The sequence below is a fragment of the Thalassophryne amazonica genome, chromosome 10 (genome assembly GCF_902500255.1).
Source record: "Thalassophryne amazonica chromosome 10, fThaAma1.1, whole genome shotgun sequence".
Taxonomy (NCBI): Eukaryota; Metazoa; Chordata; class Actinopteri; order Batrachoidiformes; family Batrachoididae; genus Thalassophryne; species Thalassophryne amazonica.
The window spans coordinates 67,517,835-67,534,476 of NC_047112.1; the positions used below are offsets into that span (position 1 = coordinate 67,517,835).

Here is a 16,642-nt window from a genome sequence, read left to right on the forward strand (position 1 = left end):
TGAGGAGGCTGGTCCGTGGGGAGTGTTTTATCTGCAGCTCAAAAGAGCACATACAGAAAAACTGCCCCAAACGGCCACAACGACAACACCCGCCCTTAGAGACTGGGCTAAGGGGGGGGTCATAACATTCACGTGGGACACACAGATATTGCCACACGACTCCCAGTTACAATCCTGAGCGGGGATTTAACCCTTCAAGCCCCAGCACTGGTGGACACGGGGTCAGAAGGGAACCTGCTAGACAGCAGATGGGCAAGGGAGGTAGGGCTCCCTCTGCTGGTGCTTCCTTCGCCATTGCAGGTGCGGGCACTAGATGGCACCCTTCTCCCTTTATTCACGCACAAGACACAACCTGTTATTCTGGTGGTGTCTGGAAATCATCGGGAGGAGATCGAGTTTTTTGTGACTCCTACCTCCCGCGTGATTTTGGGTTTCCCGTGGATGATTAAACACAATCCCCGGATTGATTGGCCGTCTGGGGTAGTGGTTCAGTGGAGTGAAACCTGCCATCGGGTGTGTTTAGGATCCTCGGTTCCTCCCGGTTTATCAATCAATCAATCAATTTTTTTATATAGCGCCAAATCACAACAAACAGTTGCCCCAAGGCGCTTTATATTGTAAGGCAAGGCCATACAATAATTATGTAAAACCCCAACGGTCAAATCGACCCCCTGTGAGCAAGCACTTGGCTACAGTGGGAAGGAAAAACTCCCTTTTAACAGGAAGAAACCTCCAGCAGAACCAGGCTCAGGGAGGGGCAGTCTTCTGCTGGGACTGGTTGGGGCTGAGGGAGAGAACCAGGAAAAAGACATGCTGTGGAGGGGAGCAGAGATCGATCACTAATGATTAAATGCAGAGTGGTGCATACAGAGCAAAAAGAGAAAGAAACAGTGCATCATGGGAACCCCCCAGCAGTCTACGTCTATAGCAGCATAACTAAGGGATGGTTCAGGGTCACCTGATCCAGCCCTAACTATAAGCTTTAGCAAAAAGGAAAGTTTTAAGCCTAATCTTAAAAGTAGAGAGGGTGTCTGTCTCCCTGATCTGAATTGGGAGCTGGTTCCACAGGAGAGGAGCCTGAAAGCTGAAGGCTCTGCCTCCCATTCTACTCTTACAAACCCTAGGAACTACAAGTAAGCCTGCAGTCTGAGAGCGAAGCGCTCTATTGGGGTGATATGGTACTACGAGGTCCCTAAGATAAGATGGGACCTGATTATTCAAAACCTTATAAGTAAGAAGAAGAATTTTAAATTCTATTCTAGAATTAACAGGAAGCCAATGAAGAGAGGCCAATATGGGTGAGATATGCTCTCTCCTTCTAGTCCCCGTCAGTACTCTAGCTGCAGCATTTTGAATTAACTGAAGGCTTTTTAGGGAACTTTTAGGACAACCTGATAATAATGAATTACAATAGTCCAGCCTAGAGGAAATAAATGCATGAATTAGTTTTTCAGCATCACTCTGAGACAAGACCTTTCTGATTTTAGAGATATTGCGTAAATGCAAAAAAGCAGTCCTACATATTTGTTTAATATGCGCTTTGAATGACATATCCTGATCAAAAATGACTCCAAGATTTCTCACAGTATTACTAGAGGTCAGGGTAATGCCATCCAGAGTAAGGATCTGGTTAGACACCATGTTTCTAAGATTTGTGGGGCCAAGTACAATAACTTCAGTTTTATCTGAGTTTAAAAGCAGGAAATTAGAGGTCATCCATGTCTTTATGTCTGTAAGACAATCCTGCAGTTTAGCTAATTGGTGTGTGTCCTCTGGCTTCATGGATAGATAAAGCTGGGTATCATCTGCGTAACAATGAAAATTTAAGCAATACCGTCTAATAATACTGCCTAAGGGAAGCATATAAAAAGTGAATAAAATTGGTCCTAGCACAGAACCTTGTGGAACTCCATAATTAACTTTAGTCTGTGAAGAAGATTCCCCATTTACATGAACAAATTGTAATCTATTAGACAAATATGATTCAAACCACCGCAGCGCAGTGCCTTTAATACCTATGGCAAGTCCCTCCCAATCTGACAGCGGTGCCGGTTGAGTACCACGATCTTGCTCACGTCTTCAGCAAGGATCTGGCACTCACCCTTCCCCTGGATCTTAGGAATGCGTATCACCTGGTTCGGATCCGGAAGGGAGACGAATGGAAGACGGCATTTAACACCCCGTTAGGTCACTTTGAGTACCTGGTCATGCCATTCGGCCTCACCAACGCCCCCGCAACGTTCCAGGCCTTGGTTAACGACGTCTTGCGGGACTTCCTGCACCGGTTCGTCTTCGTATATCTGGACGATATACTCATCTTTTCTCCGGATCCTGAGACCCATGTCCAGCATGTACGTCAGGTCCTGCAGCGGTTGTTAGAGAACCGACTGTTTGTGAAGGGCGAGAAGTGCGAGTTTCACCGCACTTCTTTGTCCTTCCTGGGGTTTATCATCTCCTCCAACTCCGTCGCCCCGGATCCGGCCAAGGTCGCGGCGGTGAGAGACTGGCCCCAACCTACGAGCCGTAGGAAGCTGCAACAGTTCCTCGGCTTCACAAATTTTTACAGGAGGTTCATTAAGGGGTATAGTCAGGTAGTTAGACCCCTGACAGCCCTGACCTCACCAAAAGTTCCCTTCACCTGGTTGGATCGGTGCGATGCCGCGTTTAGGGAGTTGAAACAGCGCTTCTCGACTGCACCCGTCTTGGTGCAGCCTGATCCCAGTCGCCAGTTTGTGGTTGAAGTGGATGCCTCTGACTCAGGGATAGGAGCCGTGCTATCCCAGAGCGGAGAGACCGATAAGGTTCTTCACCCGTGTGCCTATTTCTCCCGCAGGTTGACCCCAGCAGAACGGAACTATGATGTGGGCAATCGAGAACTCCTAGCGGTGAAAGAGGCTCTTGAGGAGTGGAGACACCTGTTGGAGGGAGCGTCAGTGCCATTCACGGTTTTTACTGACCACCGGATCCTGGAGTATATCAGGACCGCCAGGCGGCTGAACCCCAGGCAAGCCCGCTGGTCACTGTTCTTCGGCCGTTTTTACTTCCGAATCACCTACCGCCCCAGGACCAAGAACCAGAGGTCGGATGCCTTGTCCCGGGTGCATGAACATGAAGTCAAAACCGAGCTGTCGGATCCACCGGACGTGGAGAAGACCGTCCGGGAGGCCCTGGCACGGATACCGGATCAGGGCCAAAGAACAGACTATACGTCCCACCAGAAGCCAGGGCTGCCGTCCTGGACTTCTGTCACGGGTCCAAGCTCTCCTGCCACCCAGGGGTGCGTAGGACCGTGGCAGTGGTCCGGCAGCGCTTCTGGTGGGCGTCCCTGGAGGCTGACGTCCGGGCTTACATCCAGGCCTGCACCACCTGCGCCAGGGGCAAGGCGGACCACCAAAAGGCACAGGGACTCCTTCAGCCGCTTCCTGTGCCTCATCGCCCCTGGTCCCACATTAGTCTGGATTTCGTCACGGGCCTCCCACCGTCCTGGGGGCACACCACCATCCTCACGATAGTGGACCGGTTCTCCAAGGCGGCCCACTTCGTGGCCCTCCCGAAGCTCCCGTCGGCCCAGGAGACAGCGGATCTCCTGGTCCACCATGTCGTACGTCTGCATGGGATACCAACAGACATCGTCTCAGATCGTGGTCCCCAGTTTTCCTCGCAGGTTTGGAGAAGTATCTGCCGGGAGCTGGGGGCCACCGTGAGCCTCTCGTCTGGGTATCACCCTCAGACCAACGGACAGGCTGAACGGGCTAACCAAGAACTGGAGCAGGCCCTGCGATGTACCACATCCGCACACCCGATGGCTTGGAGTGAACACCTGGCCTGGATCGAGTATGCGCATAACAGCCAAGTGTCCTCTGCCACCGGCCTCTCCCCGTTCGAGGTGTGTCTGGGGTACCAGCCCCCTTTGTTTCCTGTGGTGGAGGGAGAGGTCGGTGTACCCTCAGTCCAGGCCCACCTGCGGAGATGCCGTCGGGTGTGGCGCACCGCCTGTTAGGCCTTGTTGAGGGCCCGGACGAGAGCAAAGACCCATGCAGACCGTCGACGGTCCCCGGCCCCCGCATATTGGCCCGGGCAGGAGGTGTGGCTATCCACAAGGGACATTCCCCTTCAGGTGGATTCCCCCAAACTGAAGGACCGGCACATAGGGCCCTTCAAGATCCTCAAGGTCCTCAGTCCCGCCGCAGTGAGGCTCCAACTCCCGGCGGATCCATCCAGTATTCCACGTTTCAAGATTGAAACCGCATCACACCTCACCCCTCTGTACACCCGGTCCGGCGCCGTCTCCTGCCCGTATCATCGACGGGGAGCCAGCTTGGACAGTGCGCCGGCTCCTGGACGTCCGTCGAATGGGCCGGGGTTTCCAATATTTGGTGGACTGGGAGGGGTATGGACCCGAAGAACGCTCCTGGGTGAAGAGGAGCTTCATCCTGGACCCGGCCCTCCTGGCCGATTTCTACCGTTGCCACCTGGACAAGCCTGGTCGGGCGCCAGGAGGCGCCCTTTGAGGGGGGGGTCCTGTTGTGTGGGCTGCCAGAAGAGGAGGTACTGCTGGCCCACCACCAGAGGGCGCCCTGCCTGAAGTGTGGGCTTCAGGCACGAGAGGGCGCTGCCGCCTCACAGGAACAGCCAAGGTGACAGCTGTCACTCATCAACTATGACAGCTGTCACCGATCATCTGCACTTCACCCCGGATAAAAGCAGGATGACACCTCCACCACGTCGCCGAGACATCGTTCTTCTACGGAGGTAATACTCTCAGCCTGAATATTCCGATATTGATTCCAGTAGATACATTGTTGCAGCTGTCTCCCCGGAGGACCGGCGTGGGCCGTGACTGCTTCGCTCTGCTTTCCGCCAGATAATTCAATTCAATTCAATTCAATCAATTTTTTTATATAGCGCCAAATCACAACAAACAGTTGCCCCAAGGCACTTTATATTGTAAGGCAAGGCCATACAATAATTATGTAAAACCCCAACGGTCAAAACGACCCCCTGTGAGCAAGCACTTGGCTACAGTGGGAAGGAAAAACTCCCTTTTAACAGGAAGAAACCTCCAGCAGAACCAGGCTCAGGGAGGGGTAGTCTTCTGCTGGGACTGGTTGGGGCTGAGGGAGAGAACCAGGAAAAAGACATGCTGTGGAGGGGAGCAGAGATCGATCACTAATGATTAAATGCAGAGTGGTGCATACAGAGCAAAAAGAGAAAGAAACAGTGCATCATGGGAACCCCCCAGCAGTCTACGTCTATAGCAGCATAACTAAGGGATGGTTCAGGGTCACCTGATCCAGCCCTAACTATAAGCTTTAGCAAAAAGGAAAGTTTTAAGCCTAATCTTAAAAGTAGAGAGGGTGTCTGTCTCCCTGATCTGAATTGGGAGCTGGTTCCACAGGAGAGGAGCCTGAAAGCTGAAGGCTCTGCCTCCCATTCTACTCTTACAAACCCTAGGAACTACAAGTAAGCCTGCAGTCTGAGAGCGAAGCGCTCTATTGGGGTGATATGGTACTACGAGGTCCCTAAGATAAGATGGGACCTGATTATTCAAAACCTGATAAGTAAGAAGAAGAATTTTAAATTCTATTCTAGAATTAACAGGAAGCCAATGAAGAGAGGCCAATATGGGTGAGATATGCTCTCTCCTTCTAGTCCCCGTCAGTACTCTAGCTGCAGCATTTTGAATTAACTGAAGGCTTTTTAGGGAACTTTTAGGACAACCTGATAATAATGAATTACAATAGTCCAGCCTAGAGGAAATAAATGCATGAATTAGTTTTTCAGCATCACTCTGAGACAAGACCTTTCTGATTTTAGAGATATTGCGTAAATGCAAAAAAGCAGTCCTACATATTTGTTTAAAATGACTCCAAGATTTCTCACAGTATTACTAGAGGTCAGGGTAATGCCATCCAGAGTAAGGATCTGGTTAGACACCATGTTTCTAAGATTTGTGGGGCCAAGTACAATAACTTCAGTTTTATCTGAGTTTAAAAGCAGGAAATTAGAGGTCATCCATGTCTTTATGTCTGTAAGACAATCCTGCAGTTTAGCTAATTGGTGTGTGTCCTCTGGCTTCTTGGATAGATAAAGCTGGGTATCATCTGCGTAACAATGAAAATTTAAGCAATACCGTCTAATAATACTGCCTAAGGGAAGCATGTATAAAGTGAATAAAATTGGTCCTAGCACAGAACCTTGTGGAACTCCATAATTAACTTTAGTCTGTGAAGAAGATTCCCCATTTACATGAACAAATTGTAATCTATTAGACAAATATGATTCAAACCACCGCAGCGCAGTGCCTTTAATACCTATGGCATGCTCTAATCTCTGTAATAAAATGTTATGGTCAACAGTATCAAAAGCAGCACTGAGGTCTAACAGAACAAGCACAGAGATGAGTCCACTGTCCGAGGCCATAAGATCATTTGTAACCTTCACTAATGCTGTTTCTGTACTATGATGAATTCTAAAACCTGACTGAAACTCTTCAAATAGACCATTCCTCTGCAGATGATCAGTTAGCTGTTTTACAACTACCCTTTCAAGAATTTTTGAGAGAAAAGGAAGGTTGGAGATTGGCCTATAATTAGCTAAGATAGCTGGGTCAAGTGATGGCTTTTTAAGTAATGGTTTAATTACTGCCACCTTAAAAGCCTGTGGTACATAGCCAACTAACAAAGATAGATTGATCATATTTAAGATCGAAGCATTAAATAATGGTAGGGCTTCCTTGAGCAGCCTGGTAGGAATGGGGTCTAATAAACATGTTGATGGTTTGGATGAAGTAACTAATGAAAATAACTCAGACAGAACAATCGGAGAGAAAGAGTCTAACCAAATACCAGCATCACTGAAAGCAGCCAAAGATAACGATACGTCTTTGGGATGGTTATGAGTAATTTTTTCTCTAATAGTTAAAATTTTGTTAGCAAAGAAAGTCACGAAGTCATTACTAGTTAAAGTTAATGGAATACTCAGCTCAATAGAGCTCTGACTCTTTGTCAGCCTGGCTACAGTGCTGAAAAGAAACCTGGGGTTGTTCTTATTTTCTTCAATTAGTGATGAGTAGAAAGATGTCCTAGCTTTACGGAGGGCTTTTTTATAGAGCAACAGACTCTTTTTCCAGGCTAAGTGAAGATCTTCTGAATTAGTGAGACGCCATTTCCTCTCCAACTTACGGGTTATCTGCTTTAAGCTACGAGTTTGTGAGTTATACCACGGAGTCAGACACTTCTGATTTAAAGCTCTCTTTTTCAGAGGAGCTACAGCATCCAAAGTTGTCTTCAATGAGGATGTAAAACTATTGACGAGATACTCTATCTCCCTTACAGAGTTTAGGTAGCTACTCTGCACTGTGTTGGTATATGGCATTAGAGAACATAAAGAAGGAATCATATCCTTAAACCTAGTTACAGCGCTTTCTGAAAGACTTCTAGTGTAATGAAACTTATTCCCCACTGCTGGGTAGTCCATCAGAGTAAATGTAAATGTTATTAAGAAATGATCAGACAGAAGGGAGTTTTCAGGGAATACTGTTAAGTCTTCTATTTCCATACCATAAGTCAGAACAAGATCTAAGATATGATTAAAGTGGTGGGTGGACTCATTTACTTTTTGAGCAAAGCCAATAGAGTCTAATAATAGATTAAATGCAGTGTTGAGGCTGTCATTCTCAGCATCTGTGTGGATGTTAAAATCGCCCACTATAATTATCTTATCTGAGCTAAGCACTAAGTCAGACAAAAGGTCTGAAAATTCACAGAGAAACTCACAGTAACGACCAGGTGGACGATAGATAATAACAAATAAAACTGTTTTTTGGGACTTCCAATTTGGATGGACAAGACTAAGAGACAAAGCTTTCAAATGAATTAAAGCTCTGTCTGGGTTTTTGATTAATTAATAAGCTGGAATGGAAGATTGCTGCTAATCCTCCGCCCCAGCCCGTGCCACGAGCATTCTGACAGTTAGTGTGACTCGGGGGTGTTGACTCATTTAAACTAACATATTCATCCTGCTGTAACCAGGTTTCTGTTAGGCAGAATAAATCAATATGTTGATCAATTATTATATCATTTACCAACAGGGACTTAGAAGAGAGAGACCTAATGTTTAATAGACCACATTTAACTGTTTTAGTCTGTGGTGCAGTTGAAGGTGCTATATTATTTTTTCTTTTTGAATTTTTATGCTTAAATAGATTTTTGCTGGTTATTGGTAGTCTGGGAGCAGGCACCGTCTCTACGGGGATGGGGTAATGAGGGGATGGCAGGGGGAGAGAAGCTGCAGAGAGGTGTGTAAGACTACAACTCTGCTTCCTGGTCCCAACCATGTATAGTCACAGTTTGGAGGATTTAAGAAAATTGGCCAGATTTCTAGAAATGAGAGCTGCTCCATCCAAAGTGGGATGGATGCCGTCTCTCCTAACAAGACCAGGTTTTCCCCAGAAGCTTTGCCAATTATCTATGAAGCCCACCTCATTTTTTGGACACCACTCAGACAGCCAGCAATTCAAGGAGAACATGCGGCTAAACATGTCACTCCCGGTCCGATTGGGGAGGGGCCCAGAGAAAACTACAGAGTCAGACATTGTTTTTGCAAAGTTACACACCGATTTAATGTTAATTTTAGTGACCTCCGATTGGCGTAACCGGGTGTCATTACTGCCGACGTGAATTACAATCTTACCAAATTTACGCTTAGCCTTAGCCAGCAGTTTCAAATTTCCTTCAATGTCGCCTGCTCTGGCCCCCGGAAGACAATTGACTATGGTTGCTGGTGTCGCTAACTTCACATTTCTCAAAACAGAGTCGCCAATAACCAGAGTTTGATCCTCGGCGGGTGTGTCGTCGAGTGGGGAAAAACGGTTAGAGATGTGAACGGGTTGGCGGTGTACACGGGGCTTCTGTTTAGGGCTACGCTTCCTCCTCACAGTCACCCAGTCGGCCTGCTTTCCCGGCTGCTCGGGATCTGCCAGGGGGTAACTAACGGCGGCTAAGCTACCTTGGTCCGCACCGACTACAGGGGCCTGGCTAGCTGTAGAATTTTCCACGGTGCGGAGCTGAGTCTCCAATTCGCCCAGCCTGGCCTCCAAAGCTACGAATAAGCTACACTTATTACAAGTACCATTACTGCTAAAGGAGGCCGAGGAATAACTAAACATTTCACACCCAGAGCAGAAAAGTGCGGGAGAGACAGGAGAAGCCGCCATGCTAAATCGGCTAAGAGCTAGTAGCTACGCTAAGCTAGCGGATTCCTAAAAACACGCAAAGTGAATAATGTGTAAATAATTTAGAGGTGATTCAGCAGAAGGAGTGCTTTAGTTAAGGCACGTAAAGATTACACTGGGAAACAAATCGTAATCTAGATAACTAGATCAATCTAACTGCGCAGATTAAACAGCTAACAGATACAGAAAAACACAGCTGTGCTCCGGAACAGGAAGTGATACAATACCGCAGTGAGAGCCAACCACCAGTAGAGGCAAGCAAGAGTAAAAGTCTAAATCTGACATAAGTGAATAGACAGACGCTGTTGGGAGGGTGTCGTAGCACGGACCCACAACAGGGGGCGCAAAGGAACGGACAATGAGTAAGCCAAAAGGTAACAATTTAATGTTGTGACAATACACAACTAAATACACAAAATCTGCAAAGTCAATTAACACCAGGTGACGTGTGGGCAGGCTCGAAGATAGGAGACCCCGGTGAGAGAGAGGCCGCGTCCCACACGGCTTCCACCACCAACGGCCTGAAGAACACCGGAGCCGCCAAGTCCCGAATCCCCAGGTGACCTCTGTCTTCGACTGTCGACCCTGGTACTGCTGGCAAAAAGCAGAAACAAGATGAATGAGTGTAAGTCTTTACACTCAGTGGTTCTCGGTCTGTACACCGTTAGGAGGGGGAACCTCCACCTCCGAAGCACACACTCGTGCAACGCCTGTGTAACCACTTATCTGTCCAGAGAGTAAGGCGCAGTCGTCGTCGTTAATCTCCGCCACTCCAGATAAGGCTCCGTCCACAGGAATAGGGCTGCAAATAACACAATGTGTCAGTCAGCAGAGAATTACCTCACGGTAGTCGATTTCTCGGCGGGGAGGTGGAGTTGCAGTCCGGCTTTTATGGTAGTGATGATAACGAGTGACAGCTGGTGCAGAGGATGAGTGACAGCTGTCACTTCTTCTGGGTCTGGCGCCCTCTCGTGCTTGGAGCCCGCACTCCAAGCAGGGCGCCCTCTGGTGGTGGTGGGCCAGCAGTACCTCCTCTTCAGCGGCCCACACAACAGACGCTGCACGAGTGTGTGTTAGAGGTGGAGGTGGAATTCCCACCGTTGTTGTTACTGGGTGTACACACACCCACACTTGACTGTCTTTGCTCTTCGCCAGCAGTACCAGATCCGACACGCGGAGACGGTGGCCACCTGGGGGACTCGGGACCTGGCAGCTCCAGTATCCTTCGGGTTCAGTGGCGGAGGAAATTGTGCGGTTCCGGTTCTTCTCTAGACGGACGTCTCCTATCGTCGAGCCTGCCCACACGACACCTTTATCCATTGACTTTGTATTTATTCTATAATCTGCTGTGTGTGGTTGTGGCATTCACAACAGTAAAGTGTTCAAATTTAACTCCTTCTATTGTCCGTTCATTTACGCCCCCTGTTGTGGGTCCGTGTCACTACACTTTCACAACAATGATTGTTGTACAAAAGCTTCAGGTCTCTGTTGCTGAGATAGATGATGACTGGCGGCAGTCTGAAGCAGAAACAAGGCGATAATCAGTGAATTGCTGGTGACGCTCAGAAATGACGTGTACGCAGTGAAAGCAGGGCAGACCAAATTTTAGGGGGGGCCATTCGGTCGTAAACACCGGTAGCGTGTTACTGACTCACTGTCGTCCTACATATGGAGAATATCTCTACTTCCTCTCTGTCTTTTCTGCCATCTCCTCTACTTAAGACAGTCTTAGGTTTCTTAGAAGTCCTCCTCCTCCCTCTTAGCAGTTTGGCACCTTAGAAGCTCTCTTAAGGTCTAAGGTGCTTTGCGGACAACTTTCATCTTACCGAGGGAAAATTCTAAGGAGTGTCTAAGAATTCAAGGGATTCTAAGATTTTTCTTAGAATAACATGACTAGGAACCATTTTTAGCATTAGGCTGCTTCATGGATACGGGCTCAGATCTACAAATGACTGACTTCATATTCAGAAATTGAAACCCCGTGTGGTATCACTGGCACAGATTTGTGGAGGTGCACGGTTCCAGTACCAGTTCATCCTCTTGGTCCACCTCATCTCCATGAGAATACAACAGCCGCTGAGGCTCAACCAGCGAATCAGCAGCGGTGGGCTGGGGAAGATTTTGCAGCGTAGTCTGGCTGATCTCACACTCGCTCCGCTTCACTTCTTGGCTCAAATCCTCAATCACATCCACTGCATTTTCCGGCCGCTCGTCCATCACCTTCATCAGCACACGTGTCAGGTGGTCATAGCTGGAATGGCAAACATGTGGGACTTCTTACTGCCCTTTACTTCAAGAAGGAAGCACAGACTAACATAGATTTATATACCGCTGATTTTTAGTTTGTGAATTTGAAGAAACAGCAATAATATTAATAATTACCGTAAGTCTACTCGGGGTCACCACATCAGATCTGAGGTGGACCTCCATGTTAATTTGGCTAAGATTTACACCAGATGACCTTATAGATGCAACTCTACATGGAGAATGGACAAGAGTGGTCTCAAACCAGGACCCTTTTGCACACCAACTGCTTGGACACCACTCCTGCCAAAATATTCTTTATTTATTGATCAATTTTTAAAAAGTGCATCAAAGCATCAGTATGATCAAAACTCTAAAACACAAAAAGTTGACACTAATAAAACAAATTCCAAAATAAGCAATTAAACATGAAAACTTGCACCACAAATACAACAACCCCAGTTTAGAAAAGTAAGATGGACCAGAAATAATCAGCATCAGATACATCAAACATGAGCAGCAAGACACACTTTAAAAGACTTCATGGAATCCGACTGTTCAACCTCAGGGTGGGCTGGGCCACAACAAGAACGGACCCATTAGGACATGGTTCCTCATCATCCACTCACTGATTTCACCCTTAGTTGACCATCTTTGAAAGCCCATATCCTTTTGGGCAGGAGTGAAAGCTTCATTGTCCCAAATAACAGAAAGACAGAGTAACAACAAGAAATCCCCCCCCCCCCCAAAAAAAAAACAAAACAGACCTCACCACACATTAGTGAGGACATATTTAATCTTGGGAACTGAGTGGGCAGCAGGAGTCATGGGAAAACGCTGCAGAATTCTGCAGAACTCTACAATCACTGAAAGTGCCCAGTCTGTGAATGCTAACCACAGACTACTGAACAGACTGTTCAAGGAAGTGGCTGACATCAAGAAGTCCTCCTAGTGGCTAGAAAAGGCACAGAGGCTCTGATCATGGCTGTTAAGTTCTTTTATGTGGTGAGTGACCTCAAAAAGAGCTGGACAGGAAATGGGCTTCCAAGTTTAGATGTTGTGTTGAAAGGTACCTACACTGATTACAGAGAGTCATCTGCAGCGCTAGGGTCTTTGACGACATCACATGCAACATCTGGAACAAAGAGCCCAGATTTTCTGTCTACGCTAACTTCTATTTCTGCAGCTAGGCCGGCCCCATGTGGGCTGTCCTCAGCCTGTTGTGAATCAGTGGCTATGTGATTGGCTGCAAAGTGAAGTGAGAAGCACATACTCTCACGAGCGCCACTAGCCTAGCATATGGTAAGTTAAAAGTTGACGCTCTCGTTTACTCTACAGTTTTTGTATATTCTGTGTTAGTATACGCCCATGGCAGACATGCCTAATGAATTCCTGCACAAAAAGTAGTTCCTGAACAATGCTGTATTTGCGATGACAGTGCATTTTCATGGGTAACAAAAACATAAGGAGTATATCTGACACAAGAACTTGTGTATTTTGTGTGTTTTTACACCTAAATGATCATAAGTCAATACTCACTCATCCAGCAGCATCTTCTCATGTCGGCAAATTCAGCTCTGGGTCAGGCGAAAGTAATCCGGCAAGCTATCCCACAATGCCAAAATAGCAGAGATGTTGCTCCAACGAGAGCGCCATGCTGAGCAGGGTGTGAGAAGCAGTTATAGGCGAGTGTCGTGCTCACGTTGCGTTCAAGGCAGTAAGTAAAAATTTTATAGTGTATGTCTGCATGTCACACAACAAATCAGAGTGTTCCATCATGTTTTCTTTTCCAAACAGATGTGAATACTTTGGTTTGATTAATTAGACATTGATAAAAAGATCAGATGGTTTTATCAATTAGACATCTATAAAAAGATCAGCTAGTCATGCCAAATACAATGACATTTTGGATGTGTGTCAGCCATTTTGTAATATGCATCATGGAACGCACTGACAATGGCAGCACAAGAACAAGCCCTAAGCACCAGATCCATAGAGGCAGGAATCCACCACAGCCGACAGGAACCAAGTTGCAAGCTGTGCAAATGTGCCCCAGAGACAGTCCAGCACATAGTAGCAGAATGCAAGATACATGCTGGGACAGCGTACACTGAGAGACAAAACCAAGTGTCTGGAATCATGTACAGGAACGTCTGTGCCGCACAGAGATTAGAAATCCCCAAGTCCTGACTGGAGACACAGCCAAAGATGGTTGACAACAACAGGGATAAGGTCCTGTGTGACTTCAAATTCCAGACAGACAAGCAGCTGCTGGCCAACCAACCAGACATAGTGGTGGTTCACAAGGGAAAGAAAACCAGAGTTGTGATCAATGTGTCAATCCCAACTGACAGCAACATCAGAAAGAAGGAGCATGAGAAAACAGAAGTACCAAGGACTGAAGGAGCAACTGGAGCAGATGTGGAAGATAAAGTCCAAAGTGGTCACAGTGGTAACAGGTGCACTACCAGCTGTAACCCCCAAACTGGAAGAGTGGCTCCAGCAGATTCCAGGAACTTCAGCGGTCTCTGTCCAGAAAAGTGCAGTTTTATTCCCTTTCTGAGGTGATATTTTACAGGTTGCGGTGTATCTGTGTTTATGTGGACTATAATTCCAAATAATGCTATTTTTTTTAACTGTTTCTGAGGTGATAATTTACAGGTTGTGGTATCTCTGTGTTTATGTGGACTATAATCCTGTATAATGATATTTTTAACAATTTCTGAGGTGATAATTTACATCTTGCGGCGTTTATGTGGACTATAATCCTAAACAATATTTTTTAACGGTGTCTGAGGTGATAATTTACAGGTTGCGGTGTTGCTGTGATTATGTGGACTATAATCCCAAATAATGATATTTTTTAGCGGTTTATAAAGTGATAATTTACAGGTTGCGGTGTCTCGGTGTTTATGTGGACTATAATCCCGAATAATTTCATTTTTTGACGGTTTCTGAGGTGATAATTTACAGGTTGCGGTGTCTCTGTGCTTATGTGGGCTATAATGCTTTATAATGATATTTTTTAGCAATTTATAAAGTGATAACTTACAGGTTCCGGTGGCTCTTGGAGGCGTCTTTCAGGAGAAAAGTCTTGAAGTTCTCGGCGCTCAGCTGTCCTTTGTCCTCATAGCTCATTTTGTTTTTAATTTTCAGACAGTGACTGACGACCAAAGCTTCATTCCACTACTACTGGTTGCCATGGTTATTTTGACCTCTGCCCTGTCACCTTGCAGGTTGCTATGGTTACCCAAACACGCCTCTTTTGCGGGCTTGTGCCACGACTGCGCCTGGCTCGTGGAACTGCATTTATTTACTGTATTTCCAAAAAAAAAAAAGAAAAAGAAAGAGAAGCGCAATGCTCAGTTTTGCGTGTGCAGGCGGTTGGAATCTGAACCTGTACGGATTCGGACCCGCTTCTGACAACAGTCAGCCACACTCTCACGAGCGCCACTAGCTTATCTTATGACAAGCGGCACTCTGAGCAGGGTGAGAGTCAGCCTCACACTCTCACGAGCGCTATGCGCTTACCTTATGGCAAGCTAAAAAAAAGTGTCGGTCCAATGAGAGCGGGACTCGGAGCAGGGTGAGTCAAACCATGAGTCAAACTCTGCTCTGACAGTTCATCTCTACGTCATCAGTCATCGACGGCAACAGGTCAGTCACGTGCAGCAGAGCGACATGGCGTCGTGTGTGAAGCTTGTGGGCTTCCTCAGACAGACCCAGTCGAACGCTTTGGTCCGATTGAAGTGGTTCTCTGTGCTTAGGACCAGACGGCTCCTGCCGGCTGTGGACCGGGCCCCCGAGCTCAGCCGGTGCTACGGCACTGTGAGGAGCCGCGCGAGCGACTGGCTGAGCGGACCGGGGCTACGTCCTGCCCGCAGAACCTTCGGGAACCGACCCAGCGGCAGCGGTGGAGACGACGGCGGCGGCGACAGCGACGGCGGAGCCGCCTACGACGGACCGCAGGTGACGGCGCTCACCCCGATGACGGTACCGGAGGTGTTCCCACACGTGCCGCTGATCGCCGTCAGCAGGAACCCGGTGTTCCCCCGCTTCATCAAGATCATTGAGGTCAGACCCCAACAGCAGGTTCTGTGTTCTAACAGAACCCAGAGGGCAGGTTCTGTGTTCTGACAGACCCCAACAGCAGGTTCTATGTTCTAACAGAGACCAGAGGGCAGGTTCTGTGTTCAAACAGACCCCAACAGCAGGTTCCGTGTTCTAACCGAGACAAATGGGAAGGTTCTATGTTCTAGCAGAGACAAATGGGAAGTTTGTGTGTCCTAATAGAGACCAAACAGGTTCTGTGTCCTAACAGAGACAACAGGGCAGGTTCTGTGTTCTGACAGACCCCAACAGCGGGTTCTGTGTTCTAACAGACCCCAACAGCAGATTCTGTGTTCTCCTTCTAACAGAAACCAGAGGGCAGATTCTGTGTTCTAACACAGACAAAAGGACATGTTCTGCATTCTAACAGAGACAATAGGACTTGTTCTGTGTTCTAAGAGACCCCATCAGCAGATTCTGTGTCCTACTTTGAACAGAAACCAGAGGGCAGGTTCTGTGTTCTAACACAGACAAAAGGACATGTTCTGTGTTCTGACAGACCCCAACAGTAGGTTTTGTGTTCTATCAGAGACAAAAGGACAGGTTCTGTGTTCTGACAGACCCCAACAGTAGGTTCTGTGTTCTATCAGAGACAAAAGGACAGGTTCTGTGTTCTAAGAGACTCCAACAGCAGATTGTGTTCTACTTTTACAGAAACCAGAGAGCAGATTCTGTGTTCTAACAGAGACAAAAGGACATGTTCTGTGTTCTAACAGACCCCAACAGCAAGTCTATGTTCTAACAGAGACGAGAGGGCGAATAGTCCATGGAGATTATTTTACTTATTCACTACACAGATGTATAATAAAACAAATGGTGACTTGTTTCTAAACACAATTATGACAGAGTTTTTTGGGAAAGAGCGAGGAGCAGCCCTGCAGCAAGCAGCGGAGTTTCTTTTTTGTAATTACGTGCGCGCGCGAGCGAATCATCCGTGGAGATTATTTTATTCATTAACTACACAGATGTATAATAAAGCAAATGGTGACTGGTTTCTAAACACAATTATGACATAGTTTTTGGGGGAAGAGCGAGCTGCAGCCCCATAGCAGG

The 16,642-nt window shown here is 47.2% G+C and overlaps 2 protein-coding genes across 3 annotated transcripts in view; one reads left to right on the plus strand and one right to left on the minus strand.

Annotated features, from left to right (window-relative positions):
• Positions 1–14,727, minus strand: part of LOC117518919 (radial spoke head protein 4 homolog A-like) — a 53,611-nt gene extending 38,884 nt beyond the window's left edge. The window contains exons 1-2 of one of the 2 annotated variants that reach the window (XM_034180187.1): positions 14,532–14,727; positions 11,264–11,486 (exon numbers count right to left, since the gene is read on the minus strand). In XM_034180187.1, the coding sequence (XP_034036078.1) occupies positions 11,264–11,486; positions 14,532–14,617 (309 nt within the window). In that variant the 5' untranslated portion in view covers positions 14,618–14,727. Of the gene's footprint in view, positions 1–11,263; positions 11,487–13,018; positions 13,079–14,531 lie in introns of those variants that run through there. The other variant, XM_034180188.1, reaches the window with a different exon arrangement.
• Positions 14,728–15,115: 388 nt separating this feature from the next.
• Positions 15,116–16,642, plus strand: part of lonp1 (lon peptidase 1, mitochondrial) — a 180,969-nt gene continuing 179,442 nt past the window's right edge. The window contains exon 1 of the mRNA XM_034180189.1: positions 15,116–15,553. Coding sequence (XP_034036080.1) covers positions 15,161–15,553 — 393 coding nt within the window. The 5' untranslated portion in view covers positions 15,116–15,160. The remainder of the gene's footprint in view (positions 15,554–16,642) is intronic.